The sequence below is a fragment of the Ictidomys tridecemlineatus genome, chromosome 8 (assembly GCF_052094955.1).
Source record: "Ictidomys tridecemlineatus isolate mIctTri1 chromosome 8, mIctTri1.hap1, whole genome shotgun sequence".
Taxonomy (NCBI): Eukaryota; Metazoa; Chordata; class Mammalia; order Rodentia; family Sciuridae; genus Ictidomys; species Ictidomys tridecemlineatus.
The window spans coordinates 121112286-121135375 of record NC_135484.1 but is presented as its reverse complement, the minus strand read 5'-3'; the positions used below and the strand labels follow the sequence as shown (position 1 = coordinate 121135375).

General features: G+C 43.8%; 1 protein-coding gene and 1 long non-coding RNA gene across 3 annotated transcripts in view; one reads left to right on the top strand and one right to left on the bottom strand.

Annotated features, from left to right (window-relative positions):
- The window catches only part of LOC144366280 (uncharacterized), a 470215-nt gene that overhangs the window by 77594 nt on the left and 369531 nt on the right, over positions 1–23090 (bottom strand). The window lies entirely within an intron of this gene.
- The window catches only part of LOC106145487 (MHC class I polypeptide-related sequence B-like), a 58218-nt gene that overhangs the window by 11305 nt on the left and 23823 nt on the right, over positions 1–23090 (top strand). The window contains exons 2-5 of one of the 2 annotated variants that reach the window (XM_078020320.1): positions 4884–5142; positions 5374–5684; positions 6088–6366; positions 6498–6609. In XM_078020320.1, coding sequence (XP_077876446.1) covers positions 6238–6366; positions 6498–6609 — 241 coding nt within the window. In that variant the 5' untranslated portion in view covers positions 4884–5142; positions 5374–5684; positions 6088–6237. The remainder of the gene's footprint in view (positions 1–4883; positions 5143–5373; positions 5685–6087; positions 6367–6497; positions 6610–23090) is intronic. The other variant, XM_078020321.1, reaches the window with a different exon arrangement.

Genomic DNA, 23090 nt, shown 5'->3' with positions numbered 1-23090 from the left:
GCATGGCCTCCTCAAAATGGTTCCTGTCTCAGCTGCCTGCTTGCCAGTTGAGAAACAGAGAATTCTTTTCCAACACCTGTTTACTGTGTGGCCAGTGGATCAATTAATTACATGCTGTTTTTATGATCTACAGGTTTTTCTGTGCCAAGTGTGTTTTTCTCTGTGTCTTTCCTCCCCTCTGTGGTGAGCCAGTGCCACTGCCACAACCAACTTGGTTCCAATGTATTTTTACTTTTTGTTCAATGCACAGGATTTCTGAGTCTTGAATAGCCTCTGACTGTCTGATATTGAATTTCAGTGAATTTCCTCTTTTACCTATCTCTCTGAAAAGGAGTACATCTACTTTTTGCATCCCATACTTTGGGGAGTAGCCCCTTATCTGATTCATGATTTGCAAATATTTTTTCAGTGTGTGAGTTTCTTTTTTAAAAAATATTGTTTAGTTATCAATTTATGTTTACTTTTTTATTTATATATGGTGCTGAGAATTGAACATAGTGCCTCACACATGCTAGGCAAGCACTCTACCACTGAGCCACAAACTCAGCCCCAGTGTGTGAATTTCTTTTCACTCTCTTAATTATTTTCTTTTTGTGGCAGAAGCACTTTAGTTGAATGCTTTTCTGTTGGTGTATTTTTCCTTTTGTTGCCTGTGCTTTGAGGATCATATCCAAGAAAGTTCTATCCAGACCAATGTCAGGGACTTTGCTCCTGTTTTCTTCTGGTAGCTTTGTAGTTTCAGTTGGTGTGTGTGTGTGTGTGTGTGTGTGTGTGTGTGTGTGTGTGTGTGTGTTGGTAAGCATTTCTCCTCTTTTTCTCAGGATGGTCTTAAACTCATGTGCTCATCCTGCCTCAACCTACCACATAACTAGAACTCAAGACTGCTCTACCATACCCTGCTTCAGGACTTACATTTAAATCTTTAATGCATTTTGAGTTTGATTCTCATATAAGGGCTTATGTGAGGGTCCATTTCCATTCTTATGTTTGTGAATAGCTTGTTTTTTCAATGGCTTTTATTGAGATACCAATTTCATATTCTGTACACTTGGCACCTTTGTCAAGAATGCATTCACTCTACATGTGTGGGTTTATTTCTGAGTTCCTTTCCATTGGTCATCATGTTTGTTTTCTTGCCAATACCATGATGTTTCATTTATTGTAGTTTTAAAATCTATTTTGAAATCTGGTTTTATGATATTCCCAGCACTGTCCTTTTTAATCAACAGAGTTTTCATTTTGGGGGGTCTATTTTTTGTCACCTTTTTGGTTTCTGTGAACAAAAGACCTGACCAGAACAATTTTAGAGGAGGAAGAGTTTACTTGGGGACTTGCAGTTTTAGAGGTCACTATCCATAGATGGCTGACTTCATTCCTTGGGGCCCTAAGTAAGGCAGGACATCATGGCAGAAGAGTGAGTTGGAGGAAAGCAGCTCAGGACATTTAACCAGGAAGCTGAGAGAGTGAGCTCCACCCAACAACACAAAATATGTACCCCAAAGACATACTGCCAATGACTCACCTTACCTAGCCACAACCTACCTTCCTACAGTTACCACCTTATAGCTCCTACCTGGGGATTAATACTAATTAGGTTAAGACTCTCATAACCAAGTCACTTCACATCTAAACTTTCTTATATTATCTTGCACATGAGGGGACACTTCATATCTAAACCACAGCAGGGTCTTTTATGGTTCCACATGAATTCTAGAATTCTTTCTCATTTCTGTGTAGAATGAAATTAGAAATTTGATAAACCCAACTGGTTTTGTTTTTTCCTTTTTTTTCCTGTGGTGCTGGGATTAAACCCATGACCTCAAGCATGCCAGGCAATTGCTCTGCCACTGAGCTACACTCCCAGCCTGATGACCCTGTTTTTGGTGGAGCCTTCTGTCCTTGGGTCTTCTCTTCATCCCACTGCTCCGAGCCCTTCCCAGCAGGAGTCTTGGTGCTGACAGTCATTGGCTCTGAGCACAGTGCAGGACACCTTGACCTCCCTGCTGTTCTCAGCATCATGCCCTCTTTCTCCCAGTGTGGGCATTACCTTCCTGATGGTCTCTTGCCCACTTCTTTATCCAACCCTTGCCTTTTTTATACCTCTACTCTCCACCCTACAGGTGCTGGACTTTGTCTCTCCCTGGTCTCTCTACACCTCTCTGCTATGGGACCTTTTCCTCACTACCCCTGCCTCCCTGCCTGGAGCCCTCACCAACTTCCACCTGTCACAAGCCCCCTCTGGTGGGACCTTTGCAATCTATAGCCACTCTCATTTTCCTTCATCCAGAGCAACACCCCTGTCTTCCCCCTAACCCCCGTTCTCCTAGGGTCACCTCTATGCTGTGTTCAACCCCCACCCCTAGTCATTCCTTGACCAGACTACTAATCTCTCTTGCCCTTCCCTCCTCCCCTTCCCATCCATATTAGAAAAAGGCTCTTGGTCCTCCTGCTCTTTGCCCTTCTCCTTCCTTTTGGGGGTTCCTTTACCTTAGAGGGCTTTGGCTCCCTCAACCATGTGTCCAAATCTGTATTTTGGTACTTGGTTGGTCCTGGTGTTCCCCAACTATGGCCTCTCCCATCACCACTTTTATCCTGTGATGTTTTTTATTTGTTGTTCATTTCTTTGTGCTGGGCATTGAACCTGGTCTCAACCATGCACTCCACCTCTGAGTAACACCCCTGGCCCCTATGTTTTCCTAACCTGATGCTCTTTTGGGGTGTGACTTGCTCCACTCCAGCCCTTCCACTGTGAAGGGCCTCCCCCAGGTTGTGCAACTTGTCCCTCTTTATATACTTTGTATACTAACGTCAAGATCATCCATAGTGTAACAACTAACAGAATGCCCTTCCTTTTAAATTCAGAGTAATATTCCTTTGGCATATAAGCCACATTTTGATGAGGTGTTCCTCAGTTGATGGGTACTTGGGTTACTTGTATCTTTTGGCTTTTGGGAACAATGGTGCTATTAATGTGGGTGTATGCACATCTCTGAATTCACCTGCCTTCACTACTGTTGTGTTTATGCCCAGAAATACAGTAACTGGATTATACAGAAAGTACCTTTTGAGCATTTGGAGGATTTCCCTTACTATTTTCATAGCATCTGCACTGTTGTATGCATAGGCAAGCAATGTTCCTGTGCTGCAGTTTTCTACATATTTATGAACTAGTTCATTCCACATTCTTTTTTCTAAATGGTAGCCATCCTCATGTGTACAACATGGAGTCTTATTGTGCTTTTATTTTCATTTCCCTAATGGCTGCTGATGTTGAGTATCTGTTCATGTGCTTATTGGGTATTTGTGAATCTACCAGGGAACAGGTTATAGAGATATTTTTCCCAATTCTGAATAGATTCAACATTTATATTATTTTTGAGTTGTCCAGATTCTTTTCTGTTTGCTTGTTTTGTGGAACTGGGATCAATCCCAGGCTCTTACACATTCTAGGCAAGTGCTCTACAGCTGAGGATTTCTACCCCAGCTCAGGATTTCTTAATACTTTCTGAATGTTAATCTCTTATTAGATATTAGACTTGCAAATATTTTCTCCCATTCTGCAGGTCACCATTTCTATGGGTATACTTAGGTGTTCAGATGTTTTTATCTTAATTATTTTGATGGGTCAAATTTATCAATTGTTTTCTATATTGTCTGACAAGTGCTTTTGGTGTTATATAATTGAAAATTAGTAATTATTTGTTCTGAAGATTATTGCCAATATATTTCCTAACAAATATGTATATCTAATATATACATATATGGGTATACATGTATATATATATATATATATATATATATTATATATACATATATATATATATATTATTAGTATCATGAATTGAACCTATAATCTCTCTCATGCTAATAATACCACTGAGCTACATGACAGGCATTTAAAAAATTTTATTGTGAGATAGGGTCTCTGACTAAGTTTCTCAAGTTGACCTTGAACTTGCATTCATTTGCTTCAGTTTCCTGAGTAGCTGGGATTACAGGCATATATCACTATATGTAGCTGCCAATGTGTTTTCTTCTAAGTTTTATAGTTTGTATTTTGAGTTTGTGTGTGCGTGTGTGTGTGTATAATCTGAATATTGAACCCAGACACTTGGACAAGCTAGGCAAGCACTCTCTCATTGAGCTACATCCCCAGTCCTGAGTTAATTTCTATCTGTGAGTAAGTAAAGGGTCCAACTTCATTGTTTGTGTGTGGAAATCCAATGTTTCCAGCATCATCTATTGAAAAGATACATCAGGTCTTTGAAAACACTGCCAGCTGCCTTTTCCCAGGAGATGCTAATAGGACCATTTACCTCCCCTACCTAGGCCTCCAGATGTTGATCTTTAATTTGGACCCACCCACTGCTTTACATCCCTTTATGGTACAACCCCACTCAATACTTTTGGGGCCACAACCCTCCCTTACACTGCCCCAACCTGCCTGTCCCACCTTATCCATGAGAAGTCTGCAGAGAGGAAGCACCCCTATTTCAGCCCCCTGCCCCCCTGCCCTACCCCCTGTACATGTGTAACCATGGGCCTTCCCTGATGTACACATCTGGACCTCCTGTTCCTCCTGCCCCTGCAGGCCAGCCTCTCCTCTTGAACTCTCTCCTATGCACTTAGGCAACCTGTTCCCCTGTCTCGGGCCCTGGCTTACATGCCTGCCCCTCTCCATTTCCCCTTTCTCCATCCCTCACTACCCCTCTCCTTCCTCTTTACTTTCCTATCTGCATTGTATTGGGAACCTTTCTTCTGTCCCTTTGTCTGTGTGTGTCTGCTGCCTCCTCAGGTGCTCAGGACAGCAGAGCCTTTGTGGTGAGCATTGATGAGCAGTAGTTTCCAGGAAGAAGTGTCATGTATTGCTTCCTCTTCCACAGGGACCCAATCTTCACTATAACCTCACAGTAAGGTCCCAAGGTGGATCAGTACAATCTTCTGCTGATGGTTATTAGGACCATCAGCTCTTCCTTCACTATGATAGTGACTCTAAAGAAAGCCCCAAACCCCAAGGGCCTTGGGCAGAAAATCCCTTGGGAACTGAGAGATGGAACACAGAGATCCAGGAGTTGAAAGAGCACATCAAGAAAGCAAAATCAACCCTGGCAGAAATCATTGCCCAGCAGGAGCTGAAAGGAGGTGAGTGTGCGTGGGAGCAAGGGTGACATGAGCTCTCTCCAGGAAGTCTGGGGGCAAAGAGCAGAGACCTGAGTCTTCTCCATGCAGTTGACTGGGGAGGGCAAGAAATGGGCTCCATGGAGACACTGAGGAGAGCCAGCTTGGGGTCTTCTGTGGGCTGGAATTTTTCACTTGGGGGTCAGGGAGACAGAGGGGCCAGGGGATGGAGAAGTGACTGTTGCATGGTTGCAGGGTCTAATTCCCTTCAGGAGATTTGGGGCTGCAATATTGAAGAGGACAGCCACACCAGGGGCTTCTGGATGATCTACAGTGATGGGGAGCCCTTCCTCTCCTATCACCCAGAGATGCACAGCTTGAGAATAGAGCCATCCTCAGCTCAGACCTTGGCTATGGAAGTCAAGAATTCCTGGGATGCAGATGACATGCAAACAAGAATATCTGGGCCCAAGTGGAGGGAGGGCTTTGTGGAAAACTTTGGACTTATCAAGTCTCCTGGAAGGGCTCCTCCCTCTCCCCTGGAGCCTCTGCCCAGGGGACCTTGAGTGAGTTTGTGTTGTGATTTGCCTGTCCTATCATATCACTAGATAGACACAGGAGGGTGTATGTGCCAGACACTATGAGCCCCCACCTGCCTGCCTTCCTGCTATCATAGAGCTGCCACCTGGCCCCACAACCCTTAGTCCCCCAAAATACCCCTCTTGACCTCACATTCCAGAGTCCCTGTAACAACCTCTCCTCAACATGTGGAGTGAGAATGTGAGGCTAGAAGCCCATCCTCCTGTCAGATGACTCAGGCCCCAGGCTGAGAACAGGCTTGTAGAAGGTCTGGGGTCAATGAGGTCTTAGGCCAGAGTCAGAGATTGGAGAAGACCAGCCCTATTCCCTCCCTGAGAGGTACATGAGGTTTTGTCATATGTCTGAGTAGCTCTGTCCTTTCTTCTCCAGTGTCGCCAACAGTGAATGTGACCTGTGGTGAAACCTCTGAGGACACCATCAATGTGACATGTTGGGCTTGTGGCTTCTATCTCCAGAATATCTCTGTGACTTGGCTTCAAGATGGGGAACTCCTGAGCCAGGACATGCAGGACTCTGTGGATGTTTTTCCCTATGGGAATGGAACTGACCAGACCTGGATGTCCACCAGGATTCCCCAAGGACAGGAGCAGAGATTCAGCTGCTATGTGGAACACATTGGGAAGAACACCACTGTCCCTGTGTCCTGTGGTAAGCCTGGGGGTCCCAGCAGAGGTTCCCAACCAGGTTGGTCAGTGACCAGGGTGGTGAGAGGGGAGAAGCCTTGAGATTGTGGTACGTAGAGTGTAACAATCCTGCTTTCACATATTGGACTTTGGAAGGAATGGCCCATCTTCCTATCTGTTGCTGCTCCTCTGCTTATGGTGGTTATGATTCCTGTTTGTGTCTATTACTACAAGAAGAGCAAGATGCCATCAGCTACAAAGGCTTCAGGTGAGAAAAGTGGTCATTGGCTGTCGAATATAGGGTCCCTCATGCCTTCTCCTGCACTGAGAGCAGTGGAGGTGACCAGGAACAGGGCTTAGAAGTCTGTGTGTTTGTGGGGGATGGGAGCCATGTCTCCAGTTACACTCCTCTGTCCTGCCAAAAGCCAGGGCAGTAACATTCTTGAATGTCCTGCTGTGGCCTCTTCTAGCTGTAGCTGTGGCTCCTGCTCTGTCCATGTCTCTTTCTCTCACACTTTGCTGGCTTGACCAGGTGTTTGTGTTGGGAATGGTGGCTGGTGTGGACTAGATTATCATGGCCTGAAGGGGACACAGAGTCAATGAGTTGTGATCTTTGGATGCTTAGAAACTGAAGAGGAATTCCAGAGAGGTAATGCCTCTGGTCTCTTCTTGTCTGCCTTGCTCTCCCCCATTCTCTTCAGCTGATATAAGCACAGACCCACAGGGCCAGCGCCCCACCAGTGCAGCCCCTGGAGGCCGTATAGAGTAGGCCATGGCTCTGCATCCCAGGCCACCACCTCTGCTCTGTGTGTAGTTTCTCTAGTTCTTCCTCAGAAGCTGTCTCCTGAGTGTGTCTTCAGGGGTGATTGGCCCTCCCAGTCTCTACCCTATCCCCACCACACAGGTCTTGCAGATGATATGGACAGTAGAATAGCTGATGTCCTTGACCATCTGGGGATAGAGACCAGCCCATTCTGACGCAGTTATAGTTACTGTTTTTCCCTGTATATACTATTTTCCAGTGTATCCCCTAGGAGTGTTGGTCACCACAGGTTAGGGCAGACTGCCTTGGAGCAGAGGCCCATGCAGATGACTCCTCTGGTAGGGTAGGCAGCTATGTGCCATCTGCTGCTCCCACCTGTGGCCTCTCTGACAGGTGCAGCAGGGGAATGTTAGTTCTACTTTCCTCTGGTCAGAAACGGGGAATGTCACTAGGGCAGTGCCCAGGAAAAGAGTGGTAAAGGCCTGTTGCTTATTTCTGCAAATTTCTCCTTTAAAAGTTGAATCTCAGTAAGGATGTTCCCAGTTTCAGCTGTATGGTGTGAAAGGAAGTTCTCCAGTGCCCATGTGATAAGGTGCACTAAATGTTACCCTTGGAGATCCCTCTAGAGGAGTCCCCCCTGTGGGAGACCTGGATTGTGGCCATGGCAATTCCAGGGTGCAGACGGTGGGCTGGCAGTCCACACTGCAGGATCTCAGGAAAGCCTTTAATCTGCTTTGGGAAGAAGACCCCTATAGGCTGTGAGGATTGTGGCCTGCAGTAGTTCATGCCAGGAATGAAGATAGGGAGTCCAGGGCAGCCTTAGGAAAAAGGAACCCATGGGGAAGAGCTGGGTTCTCAGGGGTGGGTAGACCATGCAGGTAGGAGGAAGCAATAGTGCAGATTGAGAGCCTGGGCAGGTGCAGAGGGACAGTGATTTTCTTCTGCATGGGCTGTTACAGGTTGGGTGAGCAGTAGATCATGTGGCAGGCATGCTTTTCTAGGCTGGGCCTACTGGTGCCCCTGGGCTTCCTGATGGACTATCCAGTTAGAAGCTGCTGGCTCAGGGCTGTGAGGGAAGGGATACTGAGTTTCAGGTGGTGAAGTCTCTGCTGGGTGAGCACCTGCCTCTGCAGGAAAGGAGATCTAGGAACTAAGGGGGAAGAAGGGCTGTGTGAGCCCCTGTCCAGCCTGGCAGGAGCAGGAGCTGCCCTCTCTGGGAGGCTCCCACTGTCTGTGGAGGAGGGGACACTTGGCTTCACTTCCAGATCTAGACTCTGAATCCTGAAGCCCTTTCACTTTCTTCCATGGTGGGAACAGACACTGTTGATGTTGCTGATAGAGACACAGAGGATACTGATAAGAGGAGCAGGAAAATGGGATGACAGAGAGAAAAAAGTCAGGGTGTTTACTTCCCTCAGAGAATGGCCAAGTCTGGTTTTTGAGGAACTGAGGAGAGAGAGGTGTAAGGGAATAAAGAGCAATGTTCTGCCACCAATTGAACACTGACTAGTTCTCCTTCTTCCCCAGAGCAAGTGAGTCTGTAAGTCCTGATTGGGCTGCAAAGAACACCAAGTGACCATGCTGAATCCACACAGCTGGGGTGTCAGCCTCTGCTGAGAGCTCTTGAGGCATCTCAGGGAGCTTAGCCTGTGTAGCCCTGCACTGGCCAGCACTTTCCCTCTCGGTGCCTTAGTTTCCTCATTTTTATGACGTGGAAACTTGTTTACTGACTTGGGACTTGGGGATATATGTAAGTTGATTGCAGTTGTGCAGTGCCAGGTATTATTTTATTGTATTTTAACATATTATATATAAAATTTTTATGTTTATTTGTAAGTGTTCTTATTCTACTTCCTACAAAGAAATCTCAAATACTGGCTTTTCTTGACTATGGAGGGCCCCTCAACCCCTGCCTTACCTCCTGTCTGCATAATTTGACAATATAAGTGTTTCAGTGCTTTTAAATGTGAAACATATCTGGTCTATGTTTTACTTCATGTCCTGGGAAGTGTGAAAGGGTCTGTGAAAAGGACCTGTTTGTCTCCATGTTTGACAATGGGTTCCTGAGCCTATCCTGTCATATTCCTACATTTGCAAATTAGAATAAGACATGTCAGCAACAGACGTGGTCTCCAGGGTGGGTTCTTGATGTTGGAGTCGGGGCTGCTGTGGTGGGCAGGCCAAGTAGAAGCCACTAGAACTGCCTCTGCCTATAGAAATAATCCTGCACTCCTGGAGGGACTACAGAGATTAGTGCCCCACCATCAAAAAGCTAAAAGATATAAGGGTGCTGATTGTTAACCTCAATCCCATTCAACATACATGTTTGGCTTGTGCAGGAAGTGGAGGATTGTGGGATTGTTGTAACTTATCCAGGGGGTGACTCTCATTGCATCTGCTACATCAGACGAAGTTTCATTGCTTGAGCAAAGTAACACAAGCCTTGGTACCTGATGTGCAGCTATGAAACTGGGAAACATCTTTTTTCCATTGCTGTCCAGGAGGTCCACCAGCTATGAAGACCAGCAATACATGTTCACTGTTTCCTTTTCCTTCAAATTGAGGAAAAAAAAAAAAAATATATATATATATATATATATATATATATTTAGAATTAGACAGCTTGCTTCAGTTTACGTGATCTTACTCTATTGGCAATATTCAAGACATCATATTCATGAGCCAGTTGTACATATATGCTTTGTTCTCCCCTCACTTCTGATCAGAGTATTGACCTTGTCCATGTCACTGTCATAGAGCTTCTTAAGACCTATGTAATCTGGTGCTTCTGCCCCCACCCCATTTGTTGTTGTTGCTGTTGGTTGGTTGATGGTTCTTGTTTTTGCAGTACTTGGGATTGAGCTCAGGGCCATGCACATGCTGGACAAATGCTCTAATGCTCAGCTACGTCCCAGCCGTTTTTAATGATGCAGGGTTTAAGTTGTTCCTGATGACCTCAAATTTGCTGTCATGCTGCCTGAGCCTTTTGAGTTGCTGTGATTACTGCTGTGTGCCCCATGCATGTCAGTTGTTGGCCTTGACATCCACAATGAACATAAGTGTGTGGTTGTTTTATGTTTTTCTTATCCAGACCGAGTGGTCAGGGGGGAGTCTTATGATGCCATCATTGTCCAGCGTATTTCTGTGGGGTGATCTTCTGAGGAACTTTGGGCTGCCTCCTGAGTGTCAGGCATTGTCTTGGCCCTCCAAAGGAGGTGGGTGTGATATGTGAATCTTATTCTTCCTCTACTTGTTTTTTCTCTTTACTGAGGAATGAACCCATGTTCTTGTTCTTGGATAGAATTACACAACTTCTGGATTGTGTGTGTGTATGTGTGTGTGTGTGTGTGTGTGCATGTGTGCATGCATGTACAAAAGGTGAGAGATTATAAGGCTACTTTGGCAAGGCCCTAATGTGCAATAAAGCCAAGGGGAGCACCTTTACCCAGTCCAGGCTTAATTCCATGGTGAGCTTGGTGAGGTTCTCTTTTAAGGGACTAATTGGTCCTTTCAACCTTTCCAGAAGCCTGGGGGTGGTAAGGGCAATGGAAATGCCAAGGGAGTGATAGTGCATGAGCCCCCTGAGTTATCTGTGAGATGAATTCTGGGCCATTGTCTGATTGTATAGAAGTGGGCATCTCGAAACCGGGGAGAGGCCTGCTTGTTAGAAATGGGAAAGGCTTGTTTTTTACTTGGAGCATGTTGGTGAAATCAATCTGCTAGTCTGCAGCCAGGGTATGATCGCAGGCCCGGTGAGAAGAGAAAGGTTTATGTTTTAATGGAGTATTGGTATTGGTTCTCTGGCAGATCTGACAAGTGGAAGTGATCTGTTGTAGGAGGGTCTTATCATGTGGGGAAAGGGTAAAAAAGAAGTGAAGGAAAGTAGTAAGACTCTGTGGACTAGAATGGAATAGAGAGTGAATAAACTGGAAGAGTTGTTGGGGATCTTTTGGCTGATCCCCAGTGGTAACAAAGAATAGCAGAGAGGAGGTAAAGCTCTGTAGGGCGGCTGATCGATCTGCTTGATTGGCCTTGGAATTCCGCATAGTAGTAAGGGAGGACTCAGATGGGCCTTGCAATGGATTATTCCCAGTTGGGAAGGCAGCCTGGAGGCTAGGCCAGAAATAAGTGTGGAATTAATGACTGCCATCCCTCTGGTGGTTAATAGCCCCCTTTCTTCCAAATGGCTGCATGGGAGATCAAGATATGGAAGAAATATTATATATAGAGAGGATTTTTCCCTCCACTAGCTCGCATGCCCTTGTGGCAGCTATGAGTTCAGCTTGTTGGTTGGTGGTATTAAGTGGGAGAGGTTTTGCCTCTATGATGGATGAGAGGGAAATGACAGCATACCCCGCCACTTTAACCCCTTCATGTATAAAGGAGCTACCATCTGAGAACCAGAGGAGGTCCAAAGAGGGCAGGGGTCCCTCAGAAATGGTGGTAGGGCAGAGTAAAATCGTCTCTAATACCTCCAGGCATTTGTGGACGGGATTTTGTGAGGGAGAAGATGGGAGGAGGGAGGCATGGTTTAATGGAGAGCAGGGCTGAAAAGAGATGGAGGGATTTTCAAGGAGAGACAAGGAGGAATAGAACCCTGTAAGGAGGAAGTGATTGTAGCCCCTTGTTCATGGATAGAATTACACAACTTCTGGATCATGTGTGTGTATGTGTGTGTAAGTGAGAAAATTCTTTAGATGGTGAGGAGTTGAGATAGTTATCAGGGAGCCAAAGGTAAGCTTGTGAGATTCTTTTGGAGGTCATGGGCTGCTGCTAGGGCTCTGAGGCATGGGGGCCAGCCCCCGATGGTGGGGATGAACTGTTTAGATAGATAGGCCACTAGTGCAAATGTGGGGCCATATTCCTGACCCAGAATGCCCAGATTTTGTCCCTGTTTTTACATAGAGGGTGAAAGGTTGGGAGAGGTCAGAGGGATACAGGGTGGGTGCCCAGAAGAGGGCCTTTTTAAAGGGCTTCCCTACCACTGAGAGTAGGGGTTCATCTTGGGGGCCCTTGGCCAGATTATATAGTGGCCTTGCGAGGAGGGAGAAATTCAAAAGTAATCCAGGCCCTGAAATACCCAGCCAAAACTAAGAAGGAGAGTCATCTTTGGTCTTTGATGTAGGTATAGTCACTATAAGCTGTTTTCTATCTACTGTAATGGCCTTTTTCCCTTGAGAGATAGAGAACCCTAGATACATGCTATTAGGGCCTTTTGTGGAGAGGCCCAATATCCCTTTAAGGCCAAGAAATTAAATAGGAGAATTCTGTCATTTGTTGAGTGCCCTTTGGATGGGCTAGAAGAATTTGTAGAGGTTTGCAAGAGGTGCAGAGAGCAGGATTGGATTGGAGCAAGAAGAAAGCCTGGAAGAGATCCCTTAGAATGGAGGGATGCAGGGACCCAAAAAGGGGCCATCTGCTTTGGTTGTCTAAGAAATAAGTGGCCAGGCCTGGGTGCTACATTTGATCCAAGAGGCATTGTAAGGGAGAGTCGACCGAGAGAGAGGACACACTACTCATGTAAGGAGGAGGGAAGAGGATGCAGAGAAGGAGGAAACTGATTTATTGGCAAAAGGGGCATCCCTACTAGAGCCAAAAAACCAGGAGTGCCTAAGTGGCAGGTTCAAGCTGCAGAGATTGATTGTCACTGAATTCTGACAGTCGAAGCTCTCGTCCTGGATGGAGCTGGAGCTGTGGGAGACCTTGGCCAAGGCTTTTCGGGACCCCTCCTGGAAAGGCCAGATACTCCCAGGGCTGGAAAGAGGGGAGAGGAAGGGGTGGGTAAGCGTCTCTCTAGTGGCTGAGTCTTAAAGGTGAGAGGACTAGGACTTTCGAATCTGCCCAAGGAAGGAGGCCCTGAAGGCCTCTGTAGCCTTAAAGGCTATGGTGGAGTGCTTTCCTCCCTGCAGGTGGGCAAAGAGATTTGCCAGACGATAATCAACATATTGCAAGAGGGTGGATTTGGGGCACTGGGGGTGAAAAATTGAAGGTTGGAGGCCAAGGTTTGTCCAACCAGGTGTGGACTATCTCGAAATCCCTGAGGAAGGACAGTCCAGGTTAAAGGCAAAAAGATATCCTTTAAATCTGTGACTGAGAAGTGGGTGGCAGTGTGGGGGATCTGAAACAGCAGAGTGTATGGGTTGGGAACCAAAGGATGTATGCGCCTAACGGAGGTGTTGATGAATCATAGGTAGGACCCGTTGGGCTTTTTTACTGCTAGTATGGGAGTATTGTAAAGGGAATGAGCAGGATGGAGGTACCCCTTGCTAAGAAGGTCCTGAATAATAGGTTGTATAGGCCCAGAAGAGCTTTAGTAGACAGTGGGTATTGAGCCTGATTGGGGAAGGTGTTAGGATCTTTGAGATGAATGTTAACTAGTGGGCAGGAAATGGTGGAGGGGGGGTGAGTATCCCATACAATTGGGTCAACCAGGTTAGTATGGTATTTCATGTCAGCCTCACAAGTGGAGCAGAATGGCTAGTCTTCTGCCAAAAGGGCCAGAAAAGAAGAACAGGTCGATTCTGGGACCTGACTGATGCCAGGAGCCCATATTTTGATTATTGTATTGAATTTAGAGAGAATATCTCGGCCGAGCAAAGAAACTGGACATTGGGGCATAACTAGGAACATCTGAGAGAATGGGAAGTTGTCTATGGAACAGAGTAATAGGGGAGTCTTTCTTGGATAAATGGTCTTTCCTCTTACCCCGACAATAGGAGAGGTGGACGGCACTGTTTGTCCCCAGAATTCTGTCAGGACTGAGAAGGTAGCCCTCGTGTCAAGGAGAAAGCCAACCTTGCGTCCATACATCTGAATCTGCACCCTGGGTTCCTGTCTATTGATCGTTATGGCCGGGGACAAGGACCCAAGGCACCATCAATCGATTGCCATGCCCAGAAAGTCAGAAGGTTCCCTGGCCATAGGCCTCCTTTGGGATCTAGGACAGTCAGAGCCCCAGTGACCTTGTTGTTGGCATTTAGGGCATGGAGTACGCGGAGTGCTTGTTACAGGGCATGCCTGGCCCAATGTCCCTCCTTGCCACACTTTAAGCAGGCACCCGGGGGTATTTTGGTGATGGGCGGTGACCTGAGGAAGCACCTTGCAGGACCTGGGCGAACATCTGAAATTTGTCAGTCTGGGGGTGGCAGGGCCTTGTTTGAACTTTTTTAGTTTGACCCAGATGTCGGGGTAGCTCTGTGAGAGGAAATATGTCATAAGGACATGACAACTATCTGGGGTTTTGGGATCTTGTTTACTGCTAAAGGGCTTTTGTAAGCTGATCCAGAAATTATGATGAGGTCTCTTGTAATTTTTAGAAATTGTTGGCTTTACATGCCGTTTTTTTGAGCCCACAATAATACATGTAGAGAATCGGTGCCCACTCTGTATGCCAGCTTGTATATTATAATCCCAGTCGGGGGTTTGATCTGGGGCAGCAAGTGGCCCCAGAGGGTGACTGGGATTAACTTGTTGAGTTTCATCTGCATAGGCTCTGGCAAGTTCCTCAAGAAGGAGAGTATTAGCCAATAACATATAAGTGAGGCTATAATCCTGGAGGACCCATTGAAACTCTCTTCTGTGGTGAATGAGCCCAACCTTCGCTGGAGTTGTGTAAGGTCATTCATAGAGAATGGGACATGTACCTGGATATGCCCTCAGGTCCAGAAACCTCTCTTAAAGGGGCTATGGTTTGTGGGACTAGGGGCGGGACCTAGTTTAGGGGGAATTAAAGGTGTCGGCAGAGTCAGGAGGAGCACCTGAGGGGCTGGACAGAGCAGACTGGGGAGGTCGGTAGGAAGGGGGTTTCATCTGACGGATAGATAGGGGTGAGAATGAAAAAGAGAAAAAGCCTCAACATCTCCTTCCACCTTTTCAAGCACTTGCAGAAGTTAAACAGATCTCTGAGAATTGCGGTGTCTAGGGATCCTCCAGGGGGGCAATTAACTTTGATTGTCTAATTGATAGTAAGGCCAATCTTATGTGCAGAATTTAATAAGGGGGAGTCTGCAGGGAGGGAAGAAGAGGCCCCCATAGGTCAGGAGAGGGACAAGGGTGGAGAGAGAGAGAGAGAGAGAGAGAGAGAGAGAGAGAGAGAGAGAGAGAGAGAAAAGAGTGCCTGTTCTTCCACCCCTCAGGACCTCCCACTATGAACTGGGTTCCAGAGAGTCCTCCGTGACCATGAAGGTCATGGTGGGGTACGTTCTCTCTTCCAGATTGGGCATCAGAGGTTTGCTGGACAGTCATGGTCAAAGCCCCTGCATAGCCCGTCTGAAGTTGGATAACTGATAGGAGAACTCACCTACTGAAGAGCCAGTGTTGTGTGAGTAGCAGTAGCGCTCGAAAGAGTGGCAAGCCTTGAGAGGGGGGCCCTTGAGCAGCGAGGCATTCCCCCTCCTGGGTTTCAGCACTGATGAAAGAAAGATTAAGGCTTGCCGTCAGAGAAAATGCCCGTTTATTGAGGAACAGCTCTTCATATTTATAGAGCTGGGGATGGTTTGACAGTTATGACAGTTTAATGGTTGAAGAGCTTGACAGTTGGCATGGGGTGCTTTTTGATTAGTGGGTAAAGATCATGAGAGCCAGCAGGGCTAGTCTGATTGGTGGGTAAGGATCATGTGAGCCAGCAGGGCTCACCATTGGACCTCAGGACCATGTGAGCCAGTAGGGCTCACCATTGGACCACAGGATCATGTGAGCCAGCAGGGCTAGTCTGATTGGTGGGTAAGGATCATGTGAGCCAGCAGGGCTCACCATTGGATGGCAGGATCATGTGAGCCAGCAGGGTTCACCATTGGACGGCTCTTCTTGGGGGATGGGGAAGTTAGTCTTAGGAGCTGGGACAACTCCCAACAGAACGCATTATATTTCAATGTTTGAAATATGTTGTTCCAAGATCTTTTAGCTTTCAGGTTCTGTTGAAAAATCAGCCATTAACCTAATTGGTTACCCCTATATGTAATCTGATTCCTTTATCTTGTGGCTTTTGAAATTCTCTCCTTATTCTGTATGTTGGGCATTTTCCTTATAATGTGTCTTGGTGTGGATCTTTTGTTATTTTGCACATTTGGCATCCTGTAGGCTTCTCGGATTTGGATTTCTGTTTCATTCCTCACGTCTGTAAAGTTCTCTGATATTATTTCATTGAACAGATTGCTCATTCCTTTGGTTTTGACCTCTATACCTTCCTCTATCTTAATAACTCTTAAATTTGGTCTCTTTATATTATCTCATATTTCTTGTATATTCTGCTTATGGCTTCTTATCAGTCTTGCTGTGCTGTATACATCCTTTTTGAAATGATATGCTTTGTTTTTGTTGTCTGATGTCCTATCTTATAAGTGGTGTATCTGCTGGTGAAACTCTCATTTGAGTTTTTAATTTGGTTTATCATTTCTTTCATTTGTAGGATTTCTGTTTGGTTTTATTGTATAACCTCTATCTCCCTGTAGAGGTGATGTTTTCCTTCTTTGATTTGTTTATGTAATTCATGTCAAACTTTCATTATCTGTATTTGCTGTATAATGTCTTCCTTGAGACTCCAAAACATCTGAATCATGTATATCCTGAAATTTTTATCTGTCATTCTTTGTGCTGTAAATGTTAATTCTTCCAATGATGTGTTGTCTTGCATTGTTTGTGTTACTTTCTTTCCTTGTCTTTTCATGTTGCTTGTGTTTCTTTCCAGCCTGTGAGACTGGAGTGTTATTGTTTTTACCCTATAGATTTGCAGTGCTCTTGTATACTTCCAAGATCTCTCCTTTTTGGGGAAAGACAATGTTAACTGTTCCCAATATCAACAATACATCATCTATGAGCAATTTTTTCTTCATTAAGACATTCATAATTAGTCTCAATGTCTAGAAATTTTGGATTTAGTTATTATTTAAAATATCGTCATTAGTTTCATAAAAGGTGTACAGTTTCTTGTGACTTATAGAGGTTGGGTATAGGATGTTTTGTTAAAGGGGAATGATGTTAGGGTGTTGGGTTAATATATCTTAGCAACTTTGGAGAAGAACTCTAATGAAGGAGGATAGTAGCAGGAGAATAGACAGAAGGCATTTTAGGGTAGATAAATAAGTGGGAGGACAATGAGAAGCATAGGAACAAACACATATATGTATTTAGTAAATTACACACAGTAGAAATAGTAAAAATTAGGAGGTTGAAAGAGTAAGAGAGAGAGGAAGTAAAATTAAAAAGAGAGAGAGAGAAAGAAATGAAAAAAGAGGAAGAAAGAAAAAAATAAACAATTAAAACATTATTATTAATAATAATATTTAAAAAAACACTCTTAGAATTCTGTTTTCTACACTTCCAGGAGGCGGAGTTGTGTATTCCAGGTTGAGTCTCTGTCCTCACGGTGGTAGAAGCAACAATGTGAGGAGGATCTCCCTCTCCAGCCTGGAGCCTCTCAGATCCCAGCCTCTCTGGATTGCTCCAGGTCTCTATCCCCCTCTGCTCTCCTGTCCACCAGGTCCCAATTGGGAGATCCTTTGCCCACAGCCCCCAGTTCACTACGGGGTGGTGAGTGCCCTGGCTGCCCTACACTCCTGATGGACTGAGTGCTATCTCTATTATGAATAGTGACTGCATCATTACAGCTGGGAAGAGAGGGAGTTGGAAACCAGCAACCTGGTCATTCCTATGCCCTCTGATAGCCACGCCCACCAATTGCCTAGGCTGTCCTTGAACTTGACAATCTCCCCCCTCAGCGTGTAGAGTAGCTGGGATTACAGGTGTGTACCTTCATGCTTGGATTCACTTCCAGGATTTTAAATATCTACATACAGATGACTCCAAAAAGTGTATCTCTACATAATTTTATACTTTAAAAAATTATACCAATACAGGCACTTTCTTTTTATCATTTTTGTACCACGGATTGAATCCAGGGGCACTCGGACACAGACACATCCCCAGTCCTTTTGTGTATTTTACTTAGAAACAGGGTCTCACTGAGTTGATTAGATTCTTGCTAGTTGCTGAGGCTGACTTTGAACTCATGATCCTCTTGCCTCAGCCTCCTGAGCCACTGAGATTATAGGCACTTGCCAACACTCCCAGCTGGTACTTTCATATATTATAGATGAGACATCCATCCCACTTCTAGAAATGTGTTAAAAATATACTTGCACACCTTCAAAATGACTCTATGTAAAATTATATGTTGTAGTATTATTTATAAAAGAAAAAAGAAGTTGGGGCTGGGGGTATATCTTTGTGGTAGAGTGTTTGTCTAGCAAGTGTGAGGCTTTGGGTTCATCCCCAGCATTGAAAAAGCAGGATGGGGGAGAAATAGAGAAAGAAAAGAAGTAATTCAAATGGGTTAAAAAAAACATTGTGTATGGGCTGGAGATATAGCTCAGTTGGTTGAGTGCTTGTCTCTCATGCACAAACCCCTGGGTTCAATCCCCAGCATCAAAAAAAAAAAAAAATGACACAGGCAGTTCTTAATATTCCCTCTTGGGATGGTTTCCATATTACCCTGTTAGGGGATAAAAAGCAAAGTATAAGAACAAAAAAGCATATGCAGTTTGCTATAATTTTTTGTGTAAAGACAAAAATATTTGTATTTGTTTACATATACATAAAGTGTCTTTGGAAGATTCAAGAATAAATTGATATCAGTGGCTGCTTGTCAGGGTTGGGACAAGGGTGAGAGAGACTTTCTTTTTAAATCTGTTGAATTTCAAATAAAGTGAAAACAAAACAAAAGATAATTCCAAAGAAGACAAAACCAAAACAAAACAAAAAAAAAAAAACCCACAACAACAACAATAAAAACCCCAAATTAAAATCTTTAAAACTGGGGTGTAGTCAGTTGTTGAACACTGGGATAAATTCCAGCACTAAAAACAAAATAAAATTTGGATAGAAAGAATTCTTTTAATTTCATTATGATAAAAGAAATTTGTTTAAGAATGAGCATTCCTTAAACAAGGATGTTTTCTAACATTTTAATCAGCTTTTCTTTTTAATTGAATTTGCTTTCGTTACATATCTTTTACTCACTATAAAATAGAATGAAAATTTTTTAAAAAATTTATTAAATGTATGCAGTTTGTTTAGAGAAGGAAATTTTGAGCAAACCTTAAAAGTGTGGTCTACAAGGAACTCTGGGTGCCTTCCCACAGAGCTTGTGACTTCAATAAGCTCAGGGTGCCCTCTAGTGCTGGTGAAATGCAGAAAAGAGCCCTAGCTGTGCTCCTTTAGGATACCTGGTTGTTACCTCCCTGGTCCTGGGGATTGACTCAGAGATGCTTTACCACTGAATCACATCCTCAGCCCTTTTTTTATTTTGAGACAGGATCTCACTAAGTTGCTTAGGGCCTTGCTAAGTTTCTGAGACTGGCCTTGAACTTTCTATCCTCCTCCCTCAGTCTCCTGAGTAGCTGGGCTTACAGATGTGCACTACCACATGCAGCTTGAACAAATGATTGAAACCAGCTGCCATGAGCCCATGATGTTATTCCTATAAGTTTGCTCATACTCATCAGACTGGCACTCCATCTTTTTGTCAAAAGGACTCTCAAACTGGTTGTGGTGGCACATACTTATAACTCCAATGATTCAGGAGGCTGAAGCAGAAGAATGACAAGATCAAGGACAACCTGAGCAACTTAGTAAGACCTTGTCCCAAAGTAAAAAATAAAAAGTGCTGGAGATGTAGCTCATTAGTAGAGCACACCACAAAACAAACAAACAAACAAACAGAAACTCTCAGAGCTCCTCTCATAATACCGCAGCACCCCCAAACAGTAGAGAGGCAGTATAGCAAGACCTGAAAGTCAATGTCACAAAAGGTGGAGGACCTGAGGATAAAGCATCCAGTCTGTGGAGCTGCAGGAGCTCAAATGGATGTGTTGAAAGCTCTGTTTCTGGATCACCCTCCAAGGGTGTTCCCTTTTGGGTATTCTGCCATTCCTGGACCCCCAGGAAATCAACACTTTGTCCTTGCAGCATTATTTAGGATGCACCAGGTGCAGTATAGCTTGTCCTATTTCTTTGCCTCATAGCCTTCTTCTAGCTCTTGTTGTGGCTCTGGAAACTCATAGTTTGGTCTTCCCACACTGGTCAAGCACTCTACTATCAGCTTCAGCTCTTTCATTTTTTAAAAATTTTGAGATAGAGTCTCACTAAGTTGCCCAGGTTGGCCTCAACTGGAGATCTTCCTGCTTCAGATTCCTTAGAGCTCAGGATTATAGGTATGCACCAACACAGGCTTCCAGTCCTCTTCTGACATCCAAAACCAAGTCAGATGGGTTTGGGCCAGTGGCTCTCAATGTGTGGTCCCAGGAGTTATTAGAAATGCATCACCCAGGGCTGGGGATGTAGCTCAGTGGCTAAGTGTTTACCTAGCTTGTGTGGAGTTCTGGGTTCAATCTGCTAGCAACACATGTACTGACAACCATCAGAACTTGTTAGAAATGTAATTTTCAGGTCCTATTCACACCTGCTAAAACAGAAGCTGCAGTGTGTGTGTGTGTGTGTGTGTGTGTGTGTGTGTGTGTATGTGTGTGTGTGTTTGGGGGTACTGGGGATTGAGCCCCAGAGATATCCTGTTTTTCTTTTAGGTTTAAAAGACCATTTATTAATCTTAAATATTTGCAACTCATGTATGAAAATATTTACCAGTTTAGGGGTTGGGGTGGTGGTTCATTGGTAGAGCTCTTGCCTCTCACATGTGAGGCACTAGGTTCAATCATCAGCACCACATAATAAATAAATAAATAAATAAATAAAATATTTTTTTTTGAAGGAAGAAAGAAAATACTTACCAGTTTATTACCAATGGTCTGTTTTGTTTGAAGGAGGCTTCCCCTGTCATCTTTTTAAAAAATATTTATTTATTTATTTAAGTTATAGGTGAAAACAATACCTTTATTTTATTTTTATGTGGTTCTGAGGATTGAACCCAGTGCCTATTGCATGCTAGTCAAGTGCTCTACCACTGAGCCACAACCCCAGCCCTTCCCTTGTCATCTTTACCATTTTTATTTTTGATGGCTAAGAGGTCCAGGTTAATTTTCTAATTTTTTTACATTCTCCTTTCTAAATATTTTGGATCACAGTCATCTCACTGTTCTAGGAAATTATAATGACCACCCATTTATAGACTTTCCACAAAGTTTTCTATCTCTGTCTTACTGGGGTGGGATTTGTAATCTCTGAAGTTTGGGAGGCTAAGGCAGGCTGATCACAAGTTTGAGGCCTGCCTGGGCAACTCTGTGGACTGCATTTCAAACAAAAACAACAACAAAACACAAAAAGCTGGGGATGTAGTTCAGTGGTAAAATGACTCTGGGCTCAATCCCCATTCCCAATGGAAAAAAGTTTGCCATTTCCAAAAAGAAGGTCCTACTGGCTTTCTTAGCCACTGCCACATTCCGATACAAATAATGATGACACTGACTAAGCTTCAAATGCATGCCAATATTATTCCAATGGAAAAAGAGCAAATATATAGCAATAATTAAATAACAGAAAACAACTGAAATTTCTTTAAGAAATGGAATAATAGGGAACATGGAGGTACAGCAAAGAATATTTATGAAGAATGTATCAGAGTCTTGATATTTACATTTAAGTAACAAAATCTCCTCCATGTTAAATAGTTTCTTTGTATACATTTTATTAGGCCACCAAATGAAACATTTGAAAGCTTTAAGAAAATTACTTGTTACTTTATAACATATTTCAACATGGTTCTAAAGTGTTCACAATGCTACAATTTATTTCCATTTTTTAAATTATTTTTTTTTTGGTACCAGGGATTGAACCCAGGGGCATTTAAACACTTAACCATGAAGCTACATCCCTAGCCTTTTTAATACTTTTTATTGAGATAGTCTTGCTCAGTTGCTTAGGTAATATAGATATAAAAAAAATATTGCCATGCATATCTTGTTGACATTTTAAAAATCCACAAAAAATGATCTGAAATCTGTCTAGAGAAATTGTTCCTAAATACTTAATGTTTAAGTATGGAGGAATCAAGAATGTATTAAGGTTTATTATTATTATTATTATTATTATTATTATTATTATTATTATTATTTACTTTTATATAGGGGTGCTCAGGATGGAACTCAGTGCCTCACATATGCTAGGCAAGCACTCTACCACTGAGCCACAATCCCAGTCCCATGCCATGATGTCTGAGTTTTTAAAGTGTCTTCAAAGCAAAATAAAACAAAAACAAAAACAAAAAACCTTCAAAACAAGCCTTATTTATTTTGATATCAGGGTTTGAACTCATGGACACTTAACCACTAAGCCACAATCCCAAGCCCTTTTTTGTATTTTATTTGGAGATATGGTCTCACTGAGTTGCTTAGGGCCTCACTAAATTGCTGAGACTGGCTTTGAACTTTCCATCCTCCTGCCTCAGTCTTCCAAGTCGCTGGGATTACAGGCCTGCACCACTGTGCCTGGCCAACAAGCCTAATTGAATGTTCTTAAATGCTGATTGAAAATGTGATGCTAGGGCTGGGGATGTAGCTTAGTTAGCAGAGTGCTTGCCTTACATTCACAAGGCGCTGGGTTCAATCCCCAGCATCACCACCAAAAAAAAAAAAAAAAAAGTAATGCTAAGGGAAAGGAAACAACACAGGCTGAAATGAGTGCAAACATCTTTTCAATACAGGTTTTAATTGAAAAGGTTTATGAACTAAAGGGATTATTTTCCAAGGGCACGCTGGAAACATTGAAAAATCATATGACAGATCTGACAATCTTTTCTCAAGCAAATTCTCATCCTATTTCAGTTTCCTGAAACATCCCTGGTTAAGTCTCTTGTGATTAAAAAGTTCAGACAAGCTTTCATAAAAGTCCATCAGGTTCATCATTAAAACTGAAGTCACACACTACACAGAGGTGATCTGAAGGATAACTGAAGGACGGAAGCCCATTGGGTCCAATCTGTTATTCCTTAAGTAAATTGAGAGTCAACCCTACTGCCAGCTCTTTTTTTTTAATACCAA